This window comes from Protopterus annectens, chromosome 6.part0 (genome assembly GCF_019279795.1).
Source record: "Protopterus annectens isolate FY-2018-M chromosome 6.part0, PAN1.0, whole genome shotgun sequence".
Lineage (NCBI taxonomy): Eukaryota > Metazoa > Chordata > Ceratodontiformes > Protopteridae > Protopterus > Protopterus annectens.
This window is the reverse complement of record NC_056737.1, coordinates 1251145490-1251163474: the sequence shown is the minus strand read 5'-3', so window position 1 is coordinate 1251163474 and position 17985 is coordinate 1251145490. Positions and strand designations below refer to the sequence as shown.

The following is a 17985-nucleotide window of genomic DNA, read 5'->3' as shown; positions in this document are numbered from 1 at the left end:
TTTTCGCTCTTTAGAGCATTCGCTGTTGTGATCATTCGATCATGTAATATAGACCTGTTATTGTATTGTTGCCAGACTAGCTTATTTACAGCAAATGCTTGTTTTAACTCATTCAGCTCTTGTGATGCCTGAGGAATTTAATAATAATACCCATTCCTTAGGCAAGTTGGCACATCTGGCAAACATTCCCTTTTCAGGGGTGACAGAGAGACAAAGGCTCATTAAGTGACTTGCTCAAGGTCACACAGTAGGCAAATGAGGGTGGAGAGAATCAAACTCTGTGCTATAGGAACTGCAGCTCACAGCCCTAACTCTGCACCAACTGCAGGCCTTCTCATGAAGCAGTGGACTGGTGCTTTCAAACACCCACTTTTGTATGTTCCAATTTACACTAGTAATGGCAAAACCAACCTAAATAAAGATTAGATTAGATTAGATTAGATTAGATTAGATTAGATTAGATTCATACTAGGCTAACTACCCTTGTGGGCTTTTTCAAGCCTAGCCAATTACGCCGGATGAATGTATCAGCTTACAGTTTAAATGATGGGCAACACAATGATAGCTGACTGCCCAGAACTATAACATAAATATTAAGAAATATTCATCTACATTATTATGCAAGTGATCATAATTTCCATATTACTGTGAATATCTCTACAGCCAAGCCAAATGGGCAGAATTACCTGAATTCATAAGAAAGCTTTATACAAAAAATGTTTGCAATATGTAAATACACTGAATGTTTACTGAGTTGTGATTTCTTTAGAAAACCTTGTAAAATGAACATTAATTTGCTTATTGTGTCTTATAAGTAATGATAATACCATCATGGAGATGAGTTTGTGCTAATTCAGTTTTAGCTCCAGGTGACAGAATTGTAGATGTTAACATTTTGATCTTTTACACTGAGCAATGGCAGCCTACACTTATCTTCTGACATTACTTTTAAGGTAAGGCAGATCTCTAAACACTAAATCCAAAAATCAGGAACAAAGCCATATATCATTTATTAATTAATGTATTTATTTGTTTCTTTATTTATTTGACATTTGTTAACCAGGTTACTCCAACTGAGCCAGAAGCCCATTTTCAGTGGTGACCCGAGGAGAAAAGCTCCATTATAATACTATACTATATATATATATATATATATATATATATATATATCTCATAGACTGCGGTGGTGGTGCTGCGGTAGCATTGTCGCCTCACAGTTAGACGTTGCCCGTTCGATTCTCAGTTAGAGCGTCTTCTGTGTGGCGACATGCATGAATGGGCATTCCTTCTTTGAAGGTTGTGCATTAGGCCTGGCAAGCCAGTACGTAAAAATCTACTGCCAATCCTTAGCGGACTGGAGTTCCGCTGTGGCGACCCCTAGCCGGGATAAGCCAAAAGACACAAACAAACTATATATATATATATATATATATATATATATATATATATATATATATATATATATATATATATATATATAGATATATCATATATAAAATACTACTACATAATAATGAAAAGTACAAATTGAGATTAACATTACAGTATATAAAGGGACAGTAAAATAAAGTAGTACTAAGCAGTTACATAAGGCAGAAAAAAATATACATAGTACGCAGGCAGGAAGTTAATAATGAAGATTGAGAGAGTGATAATACACAGTAGCTGTTACAGGACAATTAAGTATTAAAATAAACATATTTACATAAATTGTGGTTACAAAGTAAAATATAAATATTTACATAGACTGTAGCTGCAATTGAATGTGAGTTATGACTTCTATTTGAGTGAGAAATACAAATGAGGAAAAATGAAGTGGAGGATAGAGACAGAGGGTAGGGAGGATTAGGTAGGGTCTATGCATGGAAAGAGGACCAAGTGTTTAATAGGGAATGTTTTAGCTATTTTTTGAAATATTTTAAGTGTGAGATGTTTCTTACATAAGGGGGAGTTTGTTCAAGGCCTGGGGCACAGAATATTTGTATAGGAGTTTGCCAAAATTTTATTGGGTTTGTAGGTTCATAGTTTAGTAGTAAGCTAACTGCCCTTGCGAGCCATTTTAAGCCTAGCCAGTTATCCCTTGTGAGACTCAAACCCTGCACCTTGTGTTTGTAAGGCAAACACCTTAGCCATTAAGCCACCCTCCCAACGTGTATCAAGGAGATACTGATGGGAGCTCTGGAGCAGGCAATTAGGGGTGTAGTAGGATGCTAGGGAGGAGAGGGAGGGCCAGTCAGTAGGTTTATAGAGTATTTAATGTGTGATTTGTAACTTTGGATGTAGGAGTTGTAGGGGAATTCGAGCCATTGAAGTTTCTTTAGTGCCAGGCAGTGTGAGTTAAAAGGTAGATTTGTGACAAATCTAGCAATTTTGTTATAAGCTTGTTCAAGCTTGGTGATTAGTGTAGATTGTATGTTTGTAAAGATTGGAGCAGCATAGAGTAGGCAAGGTAGAAGGAATACCTGAGTCTCTGATAAGGAATTTCTTGTTCCTATAAATTAATCCCAGTTTTGATGTGTGTTTTGATTCACTGTTGAATGTGAAGGTCAAATTTTAATTGATTGTCATTTATCATACCAACAAGCTTAATGTCAGGTTCTGCTTTAATGATAGTGTTGTCAAGAAATGAGATGGTAAATGTGGATTTCTGGTGGGATAGTGATCGAGGAAGGAAAAGAAGGAGTTTGTTTTTTTTTTGATTTACGATGAGCCGATTTTCTGAAAATCATCCTTCAATAGACAGGAATGAGTTTGGGTATGTATGTAAAGATGAGAGATGATGTCAGAGAAGTAGATAAGTGTAGAGTCATCTGCAAAATGTATAGGAGAGGAGTGACCACAGGATATATGGAGGTTGTTAGTAAAGATATTGAATTTAAAGGGCCCCAGGATAGAGCCCTGGGAGACTCCTGCTTGGCTAGAAAGGAAGAGGGAGAAGGGAGTGTGCCATCTGACAGACTGCAGCCTATTGGTGAGGTAAACAGAGAACCAGGAAGTGTGCCATCTGACAGACTGCAGCCTGTTGGTGAGGTAAACGGAGAACCAGCAAGTGTGCCATCTGACAGACTGTACCCTGGTGGGGAGGGAAATGGGGAACCAGCAAGTGTGCCATCTGACAGACTGTAGCCTGTTGGTGAGGTAAACAGAGAACCAGGAAGTGTGCCATCTGACAGACTGCAGCCTATTGGTGAGGTAAACAGAGAACCAGGAAGTGTGCCATCTGACAGACTGCAGCCTGTTGGTGAGGTAAACGGAGAACCAGCAAGTGTGCCATCTGACAGACTGTACCCTGGTGGGGAGGGAAATGGGGAACCAGCAAGTGTGCCATCTGACAGACTGTAGCCTGTTGGTGAGGTAAACGGAGAAGCAGAAAGTGTGCCATCTGACAGACTGTACTCTGGTGGGGAGGTAAATGGGGAACCAGCAAGTATGCCATCTGACAGACTGTAGCCTGTTGGTGAGGTAAATGGAGAACCAACAAGTGTGCCATCTGACAGAATATAGCCTGTTGGTGAGGTAAATGGAGAACCAGCAAGTGTGCCATCTGACAGACTGCAGCATGTTGGTGAGGTAAATAGAGAACCAGCAAGTGTGCCATCTGACAGACTGCAGCCTGTTGGTGAGGTAAATGGAGAACCAGTAAGTGTGCCATCTGACAGACTGCAGCCTGTTGGTGAGGTAAATGGAGAACCAATAAGTGTGCCATCTGACAGACTGCAGCCTGTTGGTGAGGTAAATGGAGAACCAGTAAGTGTGCCATCTGATAGACTGTAGCCTGTTGATGAGGTAAATGGAGAACCGTGTGCCATCTTACAGACTGTAGCCTGTTGGTGAGGTAAATGGAGAACCAGCAAGTGTGCCATCTGACAGACTGTTGCCTGTTGGTGTGGTAAATGGAGAACCTGCAAGTGTGCCATCTGACCGACTGTAGCCTGTTGGTGAGGTAAATGGAGAACCAGCAAGTGTGCCATCTGAAAGACTGCAGCCTGTTGGTGAGGTAAATGGGGAACCAGCAAGTATGCCATCTGATAGACTGTAGCCTGTTGGTGAGGTAAATGGAGAACAAGCAAATGTGCCATCTGACAGACTGTAGCCTTTTGGTGAGGTAAATGGAAAACCAGCAAGTATGCCATCTGACAGACTGTAGCCTGTTGGTGAGGTAAACAGAGAACCAGCAAGTGTGCCACTGACAGACTGCAGCCTGTTGGTGAGGTAAATGGAGAACCAGTAAGTGTGCCATCTGACGGACTGCAGCCTGTTGGTGAGGTAAATGGAGAACCAGCAAGTGTGCCATCTGTCAGACGGTAGCCTGTTTGTGAGGGAAATGGAGAACCAGTAAGTGTGCCATCTGACAGACTGTAGCCTATTGGTGAGTTAAATGGAGAACCAGCAAGTGTGCCATCTGACAGACTGTAGCCTTTTGGTGAGGTAAATGGAAAACCAGCAAGTATGCCATCTGACAGACTGTAGCCTGTTGGTGAGGTAAACAGAGAACCAGCAAGTGTGCCACTGACAGACTGCAGCCTGTTGGTGAGGTAAATGGAGAACCAGTAAGTGTGCCATCTGACGGACTGCAGCCTGTTGGTGAGGTAAATGGAGAACCAGCAAGTGTGCCATCTGACAGACTGCAGCCTGTTGGTGAGGTAAACGGAGAACCAGCAAGTGTGCCATCTGACAGACTGTACCCTGGTGGGGAGGTAAATGGGGAACCAGCAAGTGTGCCATCTGACAGACCGTAGCCTGTTGGTGAGGTAAACGGAGAAGCAGAAAGTGTGCCATCTGACAGACTGTACCCTGGTGGGGAGGTAAATGGGGAACCAGCAAGTGTGCCATCTGACAGACTGTAGCCTGTTGGGGAGGTAAATGGAGAACCAACAAGTGTGCCATCTGACAGAATATAGCCTGTTGGTGAGGTAAATGGAGAACCAGCAAGTGTGCCATCTGACAGACTGCAGCATGTTGGTGAGGTAAATAGAGAACCAGCAAGTGTGCCATCTGACAGACTGCAGCCTGTTGGTGAGGTAAATGGAGAACCAGTAAGTGTGCCATCTGACAGACTGCAGCCTGTTGGTGAGGTAAATGGAGAACCAATAAGTGTGCCATCTGACAGACTGCAGCCTGTTGGTGAGGTAAATGGAGAACCAGTAAGTGTGCCATCTGATAGACTGTAGCCTGTTGATGAGGTAAATGGAGAACCGTCGGTGTGCCATCTTACAGACTGTAGCCTGTTGGTGAGGTAAATGGAGAACCAGCAAGTGTGCCATCTGACAGACTGTTGCATGTTGGTGTGGTAAATGGAGAACCTGCAAGTGTGCCATCTGACCGACTGTAGCCTGTTGGTGAGGTAAATGGAGAACCAGCAAGTGTGCCATCTGAAAGACTGCAGCCTGTTGGTGAGGTAAATGGGGAACCAGCAAGTATGCCATCTGATAGACTGTAGCCTGTTGGTGAGGTAAATGGAGAACAAGCAAATGTGCCATCTGACAGACTGTAGCCTGTTGGTGAGGTAAATGGAGAACCAGCAAGTGTGCCATCTGTCAGACGGTAGCCTGTTTGTGAGGGAAATGGAGAACCAGTAAGTGTGCCATCTGACAGACTGTAGCCTGTTGGTGAGTTAAATGGAGAACCAGCAAGTGTGCCATCTGACAGACTGTAGCCTTTTGGTGAGGTAAATGGAAAACCAGCAAGTATGCCATCTGACAGACTGTAGCCTGTTGGTGAGGTAAACAGAGAACCAGCAAGTGTGCCACTGACAGACTGCAGCCTGTTGGTGAGGTAAATGGAGAACCAGTAAGTGTGCCATCTGACGGACTGCAGCCTGTTGGTGAGGTAAATGGAGAACCAGCAAGTGTGCCATCTGACAGACTGCAGCCTGTCGGTGAGGTAAACGGAGAACCAGCAAGTGTGCCATCTGACAGACTGCAGCCTGTTGGTGAGGTAAACGGAGAACCAGCAAGTGTGCCATCTGACAGACTGTACCCTGGTGGGGAGGTAAATGGGGAACCAGCAAGTGTGCCATCTGACAGACTGTAGCCTGTTGGTGAGGTAAACGGATAAGCAGAAAGTGTGCCATCTGACAGACTGTACCCTGGTGGGGAGGTAAATGGGGAACCAGCAAGTGTGCCATCTGACAGACTGTAGCGTGTTGGGAGGTAAATGGAGAACCAACAAGTGTGCCATCTGACAGAATATAGCCTGTTGGTGAGGTAAATGGAGAACCAGCAAGTGTGCCATCTGACAGACTGCAGCATGTTGGTGAGGTAAATAGAGAACCAGCAAGTGTGCCATCTGACAGACTGCAGCCTGTTGGTGAGGTAAATGGAGAACCAGTAAGTGTGCCATCTGACAGACTGCAGCCTGTTGGTGAGGTAAATGGAGAACCAATAAGTGTGCCATCTGACAGACTGCAGCCTGTTGGTGAGGTAAATGGAGAACCAGTAAGTGTGCCATCTGATAGACTGTAGCCTGTTGATGAGGTAAATGGAGAACCATCAGTGTGCCATCTTACAGACTGTAGCCTGTTGGTGAGGTAAATGGAGAACCAGCAAGTGTGCCATCTGACAGACTGTTGCCTGTTGGTGTGGTAAATGGAGAACCTGCAAGTGTGCCATCTGACCGACTGTAGCCTGTTGGTGAGGTAAATGGAGAACCAGCAAGTGTGCCATCTGAAAGACTGCAGCCTGTTGGTGAGGTAAATGGGGAACCAGCAAGTATGCCATCTGATAGACTGTAGCCTGTTGGTGAGGTAAATGGAAAACCAGCAAGTATGCCATCTGACAGACTGTGGCCTGTTGGTGAGGTAAACAGAGAACCAGCAAGTGTGCCACTGACAGACTGCAGCCTGTTGGTGAGGTAAATGGAGAACCAGTAAGTGTGCCATCTGACAGACTGCAGCCTGTTGGTGAGGTAAATGGAGAACCAGCAAGTGTGCCATCTGACAGACACCAGCCTGTTAGTGAGGTAAATGGAGAACCAGGAGGTGAGCCATCTGACAGACTGTAGCCTGTTGATGAGGTAAATGGAGAACCAGCAAGTGTGCCATCTGAAAGACTGCAGCCTGTTGGTGAGGTAAATGGGGAACCAGCAAGTATGCCATCTGATAGACTGTAGCCTGTTGGTGAGGTAAATGGAGAACAAGCAAATGTGCCATCTGACAGACTGTAGCCTGTTGGTGAGGTAAATGGAGAACCAGCAAGTGTGCCATCTGTCAGACGGTAGCCTGTTTGTGAGGGAAATGGAGAACCAGTAAGTGTGCCATCTGACAGACTGTAGCCTGTTGGTGAGTTAAATGGAGAACCAGCAAGTGTGCCATCTGACAGACTGTAGCCTTTTGGTGAGGTAAATGGAAAACCAGCAAGTATGCCATCTGACAGACTGTAGCCTGTTGGTGAGGTAAACAGAGAACCAGCAAGTGTGCCATCTGACAGACTGTAGCCTGTTGGTGAGGTAAACAGAGAACCAGCAAGTGTGCCACTGACAGACTGCAGTCTGTTGGTGAGGTAAATGGAGAACCAGTAAGTGTGCCATCTGACGGACTGCAGCCTGTTGGTGAGGTAAATGGAGAACCAGCAAGTGTGCCATCTGACAGACTGCAGCCTGTTGGTGAGGTAAACGGAGAACCAGCAAGTGTGCCATCTGACAGACTGCAGCCTGTTGGTGAGGTAAACGGAGAACCAGCAAGTGTGCCATCTGACAGACTGTACCCTGGTGGGGGGGTAAATGGGGAACCAGCAAGTGTGCCATCTGACAGACTGTAGGCTGTTGGTGAGGTAAACGGAGAAGCAGAAAGTGTGCCATCTGACAGACTGTACCCTGGTGGGGAGGTAAATGGGGAACCAGCAAGTGTGCCATCTGACAGACTGTAGCCTGTTGGGGAGGTAAATGGAGAACCAACAAGTGTGCCATCTGACAGAATATAGCCTGTTGGTGAGGTAAATGGAGAACCAGCAAGTGTGCCATCTGACAGACTGCAGCATGTTGGTGAGGTAAATAGAGAACCAGCAAGTGTGCCATCTGACAGACTGCAGCCTGTTGGTGAGGTAAATGGAGAACCAGTAAGTGTGCCATCTGACAGACTGCAGCCTGTTGGTGAGGTAAATGGAGAACCAATAAGTGTGCCATCTGACAGACTGCAGCCTGTTGGTGAGGTAAATGGAGAACCAGTAAGTGTGCCATCTGATAGACTGTAGCCTGTTGATGAGGTAAATGGAGAACCATCAGTGTGCCATCTTACAGACTGTAGCCTGTTGGTGAGGTAAATGGAGAACCAGCAAGTGTGCCATCTGACAGACTGTTGCCTGTTGGTGTGGTAAATGGAGAACCTGCAAGTGTGCCATCTGACCGACTGTAGCCTGTTGGTGAGGTAAATGGAGAACCAGCAAGTGTGCCATCTGAAAGACTGCAGCCTGTTGGTGAGGTAAATGGGGAACCAGCAAGTATGCCATCTGATAGACTGTAGCCTGTTGGTGAGGTAAATGGAAAACCAGCAAGTATGCCATCTGACAGACTGTGGCCTGTTGGTGAGGTAAACAGAGAACCAGCAAGTGTGCCACTGACAGACTGCAGCCTGTTGGTGAGGTAAATGGAGAACCAGTAAGTGTGCCATCTGACAGACTGCAGCCTGTTGGTGAGGTAAATGGAGAACCAGCAAGTGTGCCATCTGACAGACTCCAGTCTGTTAGTGAGGTAAATGGAGAACCAGGAGGTGAGCCATCTGACAGACTGTAGCCTGTTGATGAGGTAGGTAAATGGAGAACCAGCAACTGTGCCATCTGACAGACTGTAGCCTGTTGGTAAGGTAAATGGAGAACCAGCAAGTGTGCCATCTGACAGACTGCAGCCTGTTGGTGAGCTAAATGGCAAACCAGCAAGTGTGACATCTGACAGACTGTAGCCTGTTGGTGAGGTAAATGGAGAACCAGCAAGTGTGCCATCTGACCGACTGTAGCCTGTTGGTGAGGTAAATGGAGAACCAGGAAGTGTGCCATCTGACAGACTATAGCCTGTTGCTGAGGTAAATGGAGAACCAGCAAGTTTGCAATCTGACAGACTATAGCCTGTTGCTGAGGTAAATGGAGAACCAGGAAGTGTGCCATCTAACAGACTGTAGCCTGTTGGTGAGGTAAATGGTGAACCAGCAAGTGTGCCATCTGACAGACTGTAGCCTATTGATGAAGTAAATGGAAAACCTGCAAGTATGCCATCTGACAGACTGTAGCCTGTTGTTGAGGTAAATAGAGAACCAGCAAATGTGCCATCTGACAGACTGCAGCCTGTTGGTGAGGTAAATGGAGAACCAGTAAGTGTGTCATCTGACAGACTGCAGCCTGTTGATGAGGTAAATGGAGAACCAGCAACTGTGCCATCTGACTGACTGTAGCCTGTTGGTGAGGTAAATGGTGAATCAGCAAGTGTGCCATCTGACAGACTGTAGCCTGTTGGTGAGGTAAATGGAGAACCAGCAGGTGTGCCATCTCACAGACTGCATCCTGTTGGTGAGGTAAATGGAGAATCAGCAAGTGTGCCATCTGACAGACTGTAGCCTGTTGGTGAGGTAAATGGAGAACCAGCAAGTGTGCCATCTGACCGACTGTAGCCTATTGGTGAGGTAAATGGAGAACCAGGAAGTGTGCCATCTGACAGACTATAGCCTGTTGGTGAGGTAAATGGAGAACCAGCAATTGTGCCATCTGACAGACTATAGCCTGTTGGTGAGGTAAATGGAGAACCAGGAAGTATGCCATCTGACAGACTGTAGCCTGTTGTTGAGGTAAATGGTGAACCAGCAAGTGTGCCATCTGACAGACTGTAGCCTGTTGGTGAGGTAAATGGAGAACCAGCAAGTGTGCCATCTGACAGACTATAGCCTGTTGGTGAGGTAAATGGAGAACCAGGAAGTGTGCCATCTGACAGACTGTAGCCTGTTGGTGAGGTAAATGGTGAACCAGCAAGTGTGCCATCTGACAGACTATAGCCTGTTGATGTGGTAAATGGACAACCAGCAAGTGTGCCATTTGACCGACTGCAGCCTGTTGGCGAGGTAAATGGAGAACCAGGAAGTGTGCTATCTAACAGACTGCAGCCTGTTGGTGAGGTAAATGGAGAACCAGCAAGTGTGCCATCTGACATACTGTAGCCTGTTGGTGAGGTAAATGGAGAACCAACAAGTGTGCCATCTGACAGACTGCAGCCTGTTGGTGAGGTAAATGGAGAGCCAGTAAGTGTGCCATCTGACAGACTGTAGCCTGTTGGTGAGGTAAATGGAGAACCGGCAAGTGTGCCATCTGACAGACTGTAGCCTGTTGCTGAGTTAAATGGAGAACCAGTAAGTGTGCCATCTGACAGACTGTAGCCTGTTGGTGAGGTAAATGGAGAACCAGGAAGTGTGCCATCTGACAGACTATAGCCTGTTGGTGAGGTAAATGGAGAACCAGCAATTGTGCCATCTGACAGACTATAGCCTGTTGGTGAGGTAAATGGAGAACCAGGAAGTATGCCATCTGACAGACTGTAGCCTGTTGTTAAGGTAAATGGTGAACCAGCAAGTGTGCCATCTGACAGACTATAGCCTGTTGATGAGGTAAATGGACAACCAGCAAGTGTGCCATTTGACCGACTGCAGCCTGTTGGCGAGGTAAATGGAGACCCAGGAAGTGTGCTATCTAACAGACTGCAGCCTGTTGGTGAGGTTAATGGAGAACCAGCAAGTGTGCCATCTGACATACTGTAGCCTGTTGGTGAGGTAAATGGAGAACCAACAAGTGTGCCATCTGACAGACTGCAGCCTGTTGGTGAGGTAAATGGAGAGCCAGTAAGTGTGCCATCTGACATACTGTAGCCTGTTGGTGAGGTAAATGGAGAACCGGCAAGTGTGCCATCTGACAGACTGTAGCCTGTTGCTGAGTTAAATGGAGAACCAGCAATGGTGCCATCTGACAGACTGTAGCCTGAGGGTGAGGTAAATGGGTAACCAGCAAGTGTGCCATCTGACAGACTGTAGCCTGTTGGGGAGATAAATGGAGAACCAGCAATTGTGCCATCTGACAGACTGTAGCCTGGTGGTGAGGTAAATGGGCAACCAGCAAGTGTGCCATCTGACCGACTGTAGCCTGTTTGTGAGGTAAATGGAGAAACAGCAAGTATGCCATCTGACAGACTGCAGCCTGTTGGTGAGGTAAATGGAGAACCAGCAAGTGTGCCATCTGACAGACTGTGGTCTGTTGGTGAGGTAAATGGAGAACCAGCAAGTGTGCCATCTGACAGACTGTAGCATGTTGGTGAGGTAAATGGAGAACCAACAAGTGTGCCATCTGGCAGACTGCAGCCTGTTGGTGAGATAAATGGAGAACCGGCAAGTGTGCCATCTGACAGACTGTAGCCTGTTGCTGAGGTAAATGGAGAACCAGCAAGAGTGCCATCTGACAGACTGTAGCCTGTTGGTGAGGTAAATGGAGAAACAGCAAGTGTGCCATCTGACAGACTGTAGTCTGTTGGTGAGGTAAATGGAGAACCAGCAAGTGTGCCATCTGACAGACTGTAGCCTGTTGGTGAGGTAAATGGAGAAACAGCAAGTGTGCCATCTGACAGACTGTAGTCTGTTGGTGAGGTAAATGGAGAACCAGCAAGTGTGCCATCTGACAGACTGTAGCCTGTTGGTGAGGTAAATGGGGAACCAGCAAGTGTGCCATCTGACAGACTGTAGCCTGTTGGTGAGGTAAATGGAGAACCAGGAAGTGTGCTTTCTGACAGACTGTAGCCTGTTGGTGAGGTAAATGGAGTACCAGCAAGTGTACCATTTGACAGACTGTAGCCTGTTGGTGAGGTAAATGGAGAACCAGCTAAGAGTGGAAGTTGAGAGGCTAAGATTGGATAGTTTGGTTAGAGGTTTAGAGTGAGATACCATATCAAAGACTTTAGAGAGGTCAAGGAAATGACAGGGTAGTATCTGGTTGTTATTTCTAGTCTCAGCTTCACTATGAGTAAAAGATAGAAGGGAGGTAGGCAGTATTGTGGTTTGGCTGAAACCCATATTGGGTGGTAGTCAAAAGATTTTCTTGGATTCGTAGTTTGAGAAGCTGAGTATGTATGCATTTTTCGAGAATTTTAGAAAGTCGGGAAAGAATGGCTATAGGTCTAAAATTAGAAGGGCCAGTGTAATTTCCTCCTTCATGTAATGGTATTGCATAGAAAGTTTTCCATATGTCTCGGACTGTGGATTCTGGAATGGATCTATTTATTAGTAGAGAGATAGGATAGGCTATGCAATATGCGATGAGCTTGAGGAAGCGGTTAGGTAAGTTATTAGTAGAGAGAGAACAAGGTTTAAGTTTGTGCAGGAGAGATTTGATGTAGGTAGTGGGGACTGGTTTCAGTGAGAAGGGGTTTCTGTTGGTAAGATTATGAGAAGTGGTAGGGGGATTGGAGTTGTGGTCTGTCTGAGTAAGTTTGCAGACAGTGTCTATAAAGTAATTGTTAAGAAGGGTGGCAGTCTCTTGAGGGGTGTTATTTGGGTAGGGGTTAGGGGTAGTAGGGTTTCCTGGGTGAGGAACTTTATTGATTGTGCTCCATAATGTTTTTGGATTAGTGTAGGGTTGGTTTGGGCCATATTGTAAAATATTTTCTTGTCTTTATTGATTTCTTTTTTGGTTAGGTTTCTGAGTTCTTTGTAGTTTTGGAGATGTGATTGAGATTTGGTTTTAAGGCAGGATTTCCAGACACTATCTCTTTTATGCAAAGGGGACCAAGTGTCTTTTGAAAGCCAGGAGGCATACTTACCTTTTATCCTAATTCTGCTTAAGGGAGTTAAGAATATCAAGGAAAATATGGTTCAATGTTTGTACTGCTTCATTGAGGGGAAGGTGATGGAGGCAGGACCAATTGCTGAATGAGAGTCTAGTTTTAAATGTTTCAACATTAAAGCTGGAGAGTTTTTGGCAGTCTCTGTATAAATGAGACCTAGATGGTTGGAGAAATAATGTCTTTGGTTGTAGATGGGAAGATGGTCACTCGAGGTGTTGGGTAGGGAGCAAGGGTTGTGGTAGAGGTTTGATTCAATTGTAAGGATCCAGTCTAGGATTGAGCTAGTACTAGAGTTTTTGTTCGTGAGTGTGGGGGATGTGATAAGTTGATTGAAACCATGAAAGTTGACGCTGAGGTTAGGGGAGTTGGACATTAATTTTGTCCAGTCAATATTTATGTCTTCAAGGATAACAGTTTCATACTGTGTATACTTCACAATCCATGACATTATATGCTTGAGGATAGGGATGTTGTTACCTGTTGGGATGTAAATGGAGGCTATAGTGAATTTATTATGGATGTTTAAGTGACAGTTGAGAATTAATAGTTCAGCTAGGTGAAAGTTAGGTAGAAAAATAGGTAGGGGGTAGGTTAAGTTGGTTAGTGTAGAGGATGGCAACATTGTCCCCTTTTTTGGGGATTCCATCTAAACTGTGTATGTTATATCCAGGGGGTAAGAATTAATTGTTTGAGATGTGGGGTTTCAGCTAAGTTTCAGATAAGGTTAGGATATGTGGGGTGGTGTGGTCAATCCATGAGTGGAGTTTGGTGGTTTCATTGAGAAGGCCTTGTATGTTTATCGAGTTAGATGGTTATGATTTTGGGGGTAGGATAGGCTGGAGGGTGGATGGTGAAGAGTGGGAGGAGGGATGAGTTGGGATAGATATTGGTTGGGGTTGAGTATAGAGGTAGAGAGACCATGGTTGGGGTGAATATCTCTGGCTAGTGGAAGAGTTCTTGTGATTAAGGTAAGTTGTGGATGGTAGGGGTAGTAGGTGCAGTGTTTAAGCTTAGGTCTGGGGGAGAGATGTATAAGGTAATATTTTTAGTTTGGGGATATACATACATATATATATATATATATATATATATATATATATATATATATATATATATATATATATAGGCAAAGTTATAAATAGATGGGGAGATTGTATAAGAATGGGCAGTGTCGATATTATTAGGGGTAAATATAAGTGTAGGAGATGATTTGAGGTAAGAGAGTTTAATTTGGTATGAAGTTGAGAGTGTGAGAAGGACGATTAGTGGGGTAGTTAGGTAAATGTAGAGCATGATGTAGTTTGTGAGTAAGAAAGTAGAGGAGCTACAATGACAGTGTGGAGCATTTGGTTAGTGTGGGCAATAGTGGGATATGATTTAAGTTAGTCAGTTATGCAATGGAAGGGAGTTGAAGTTCAAAGTGTGGCTGGGGTAGGTTTGTAGTAATAGACTATGTAATAGATGAATAGGTTGAGTAAGAGTAGGGAGAGAGTAGGGTATGATTGATTAGGGGCTGGGTCTAGGATGTGATAGTGGCAAGGGTGTGGTGGTTGGTAACTGGGTGAGGAAGTGTATTGATAGTAAGAATGAAATGGGATGTTGTAGATTCAAAGTGGTTAGAGTATAAATTTAAGGTAAGTGGATGTGGATGGGAATTGTGGATAGGGTAGGGTAGTGGAGTGAGCCCAAACATAGTGAGGGTGAATGCAGCTGGGAAGAGGCACAGCTGCAGAGACTAGAATTTTAACAAAACAAAAATAAATAAATAATTAGGTAAGACTCAAGTGTTTGATTGCTATGTTTTGAGCAATAGGGTCTTTTTAAACTGTATGGACATACTGCTAGTTGATATACACTTCAGCTAAAATACTGTGCTTTATTTATGTTGGTTTATTTGAAATAAAGTTTATCTCTCAGTATAAATTAACTTCACACATAAAAAGGTTGGAAGCCAGAAAAGAGAACAGTTTCAAAAACCAATTTGGACTAGGAAGATTATCACAGTATCAAATTGGCTTTGTTCCAAGTTGGACTTTCCTGATTAACAAATGTTAAATAAATAAAATAAATACATTGGAGTACTGGTGTAATGGGCGGAGCATGACATTTAAGCATCTAGCATGTGGGATTTGAGAGACAAACTACAGAGCATCCTTGGGGATTTTGTGCATGCCACAGCTTAAGGCTATAAAATATCCCTAAATTACATATAGTGGTACACAGTACATGAAAGGAAGATCACTGGGCATCAGGGAGTTCAGGGAATTACATACTCTGCAAAGCTATAGCCAAGATTTGTGGTTTCAGTTGGTGAGGTAGTTTCTAATTTAGCAAGAAGCCACACAGTTGATAAGTGTTGAAAGAAGAGTATGGGGCACAATTAATAGAAAAGAAAAAAAGAATGTTGAAAGAATAAGTGGATGCTGCTAATAGAACAGGGGCTGATATAGAGAATAGAAAAAATACATATGTTCTGTTTGCAAGAAGATACATAGTCCCCACTCGAATGCATCATTTACTATACAACAAAGGTAACATGCAATTGGATTACCAACAGTTTGAAGCTTAAAAGGAAAAACAGATCTGAAATGATTATAGCTATCCTACACATATTCTTTTAACTAGTACACCCACAATGGTGGTGCTGCGGTAGCATTGTCACCTCACAGTAAGACGCTGTCCGGTTTGATTCTCAGCTAGAGCATCTTCTGTGTGGAGATATGCGTGAATGGGCATACCTTCATTAAGGTTGTGCGTCAGGGCTGGTAACTCGGCACGTAAAAATCAACTACCAATCATTAGCGGACTGGAGTTCCACTGTGGCGACCCCTAACTGGGAAAAGCTGAAAGACACAAACAAACATGTACATGAATTGTAATAGTAGATAAGTAAGCTATAGCAATTCAAGCAGAAATCATGTCTGCATTGTCATATTAAGTCATATAGTGGATATGCAAACACAAAAATCACAAAACTGGCAGATAAAATATTACATATGAAAAAAAAGAGCTAGCAAGGTGAAATAACAGACTACTGAGATTAGTAAAATATACATTCAACTGATCATAGGATCATTAGGATCATAGGAAGTTACTAGACTATTGGCCCTGAGGCCCTTATAAGCCTAGCCAAGAGTTTAGCCCATGTATAAACAAATCAGCACACAATGCCCCTGTCCAGCAGGGACATGGGTGGAATCCCAGTGATGTATTTTCTATATCCCATCCAGTTATCTAGATTATGCTTAAAAGGGGTAAAGAGGTACTCTGTTTGGTGTGGAGAGGGAGTCTATTCCACAGATGGATGAGTCTCTGGGACACAAATCTGCCCCACCAACAAGTCCTATTAATGTCACAGACCAGGTTGAGGCATGTGTACAGGTTACTTGAGTGGAGCTTGACTTGCGGATATGCAGCAGTCCCCTCAAGGCAGGGTCCGAGATCACCTTGTATGCCAGACAAAGGTCACCTCTGAGGTGTCAGTATGAAACAGAATAGAGGGATAGAGCTTTTAGCCTATATGTGTATGGTAGATTTTTGAGGTCCTGGATTCTCCTGGTGAGGAACCTCTGTGGTCTGTCCAGCTGCTGTATATGCTTTGCGAGGTACATGCTGAATGGAGCATTGTACTCAATAATGTTATGACCTCCCTGTCCCTGGATGAGATATCCTTACTTATGAGATGGGCCATGTAGAAAGCTTTCCTTACAATGGAAGCAACATGGTGGTCAAAAGTCAGGTTGCTATCAATCTGAGTGCTCAAATCTCTCACGACTGACTGTGTGCTTAGGACGTTGTTATTAATGTGATCATTTGTGGGGATGTCACTCTCCCCAAAGGGGATGATGATTTATTTTTTTGTATTCAGCTTGAGGCCATGTTTCTGGCACCAGTCATTTGTCTGGGTGAGACTTTCTTGGAGGATGTCCATGTCACTAGGGGAATTGATGACCATGCCCAGCTTGCAGTCATCTGAAAACATGGTCAGCCATAGCCCACTGATTTTGGCTTTCACCTCAAAAAAAGTATATCCCAAATAACAGAGGCCCCAAGACCGAACCCTGAGGTACGCCACCTAATATGGGTCTACTGCTTGAGGTGGCTTCCCCTACTTTGACTAGGTGGGTTCTATCAGTGAGCCAGTTAGCTACCCATCTGGTAACATATGGGATGATGCCTAGTTGAGAGAGTTTATCTATTATGCCCAAATGGGGAATAGTGTCGAAGGCTTTCTCCAGGTCAAGGTAGGTGGTGTGCACTGCCTTCCCCTCGTCCATGGCTCTGGTGACTGGCTCAAAAAAGTCGACCAAATTTAACAGACATGACCTTCCCTTGATGAAGCCAAACTGTGTGGGATCAAGTGTTTGGAGGTTGCCAATGTCCTTGTTAATGAGGTCCAAGATAATCCATTCCATGGCCTTGCAGATCAGGTTAGTTAGGCCGATGGGTCTTTAATTTCCCAGATCAGTGGATAGTCCACTTTTGTGTAAAGGGATGACAGCAGCTGTCCTTCACTCAGCTGGAACAAAGCCGGCACTCTAGCTTTGGTTGAATAGGTTGCCTAATGGTACTGCAAATTCCTGTCTGAGTTCATGTACAATGCAGCCTAGAATGTTATTGGGTCCCACAGAGGCTGTATTTTCTGCCTTTGAGGGAGTGGTGATGACCTGATCCCTAGATATAAGGGGAAGGGGGAAGTACTGCGAATGTCCTAATTTACTGATGGGTAGGACAGAGGGGTGAAATTTTCTCTGAATCTGTCATTCAGCAAGTTTGCTATATCTACAGCATTTGTATATGTGATGTCTTTGACTACCAATTCTGAACAGATCTGGGTGCTACCTTTGAGATTATGGATGTATGTGAAGAAGGCCTTATGATTGTCTCTAGCAGATGTGGCCAATTTGGACTCGAAGTTTGCTTTGGAGGATTTCACTCGTGCTCTAATTTGCTTATTTAGGCTAAGGAGAGATTGCTTCCAATTGGGCACCTGCTCCTTCTTGGTCCTGGACAGCAATTTTTCCTTTTGTTATATAGTTTATTTATTTCAGATATCCATCAGACAGGTTTACTCTTCCTTGCAGAGGATGATTTAGTCCTGTCAGGTATTTCTGATTCCATGCATCTATATAAACATTCATATAGTAATTTGGTATGGTTTTGGATACTGGTGTCAGTTCCTAGAAT

General features: G+C 44.3%; 1 protein-coding gene across 8 annotated transcripts in view; it reads left to right on the top strand.

The window, feature by feature from the left end:
• The window catches only part of ACVR1C (activin A receptor type 1C), a 1029031-nt gene that overhangs the window by 202845 nt on the left and 808201 nt on the right, over nucleotides 1–17985 (top strand). The window contains exons 2-3 of one of the 8 annotated variants that reach the window (XM_044074847.1): nucleotides 2219–2232; nucleotides 15137–15143. The exons of the other annotated variants lie outside the window; for them this stretch is intronic. Coding sequence (XP_043930782.1) covers nucleotides 2219–2232; nucleotides 15137–15143 — 21 coding nt within the window. The remainder of the gene's footprint in view (nucleotides 1–2218; nucleotides 2233–15136; nucleotides 15144–17985) is intronic. 8 annotated transcript variants of the gene reach the window in all.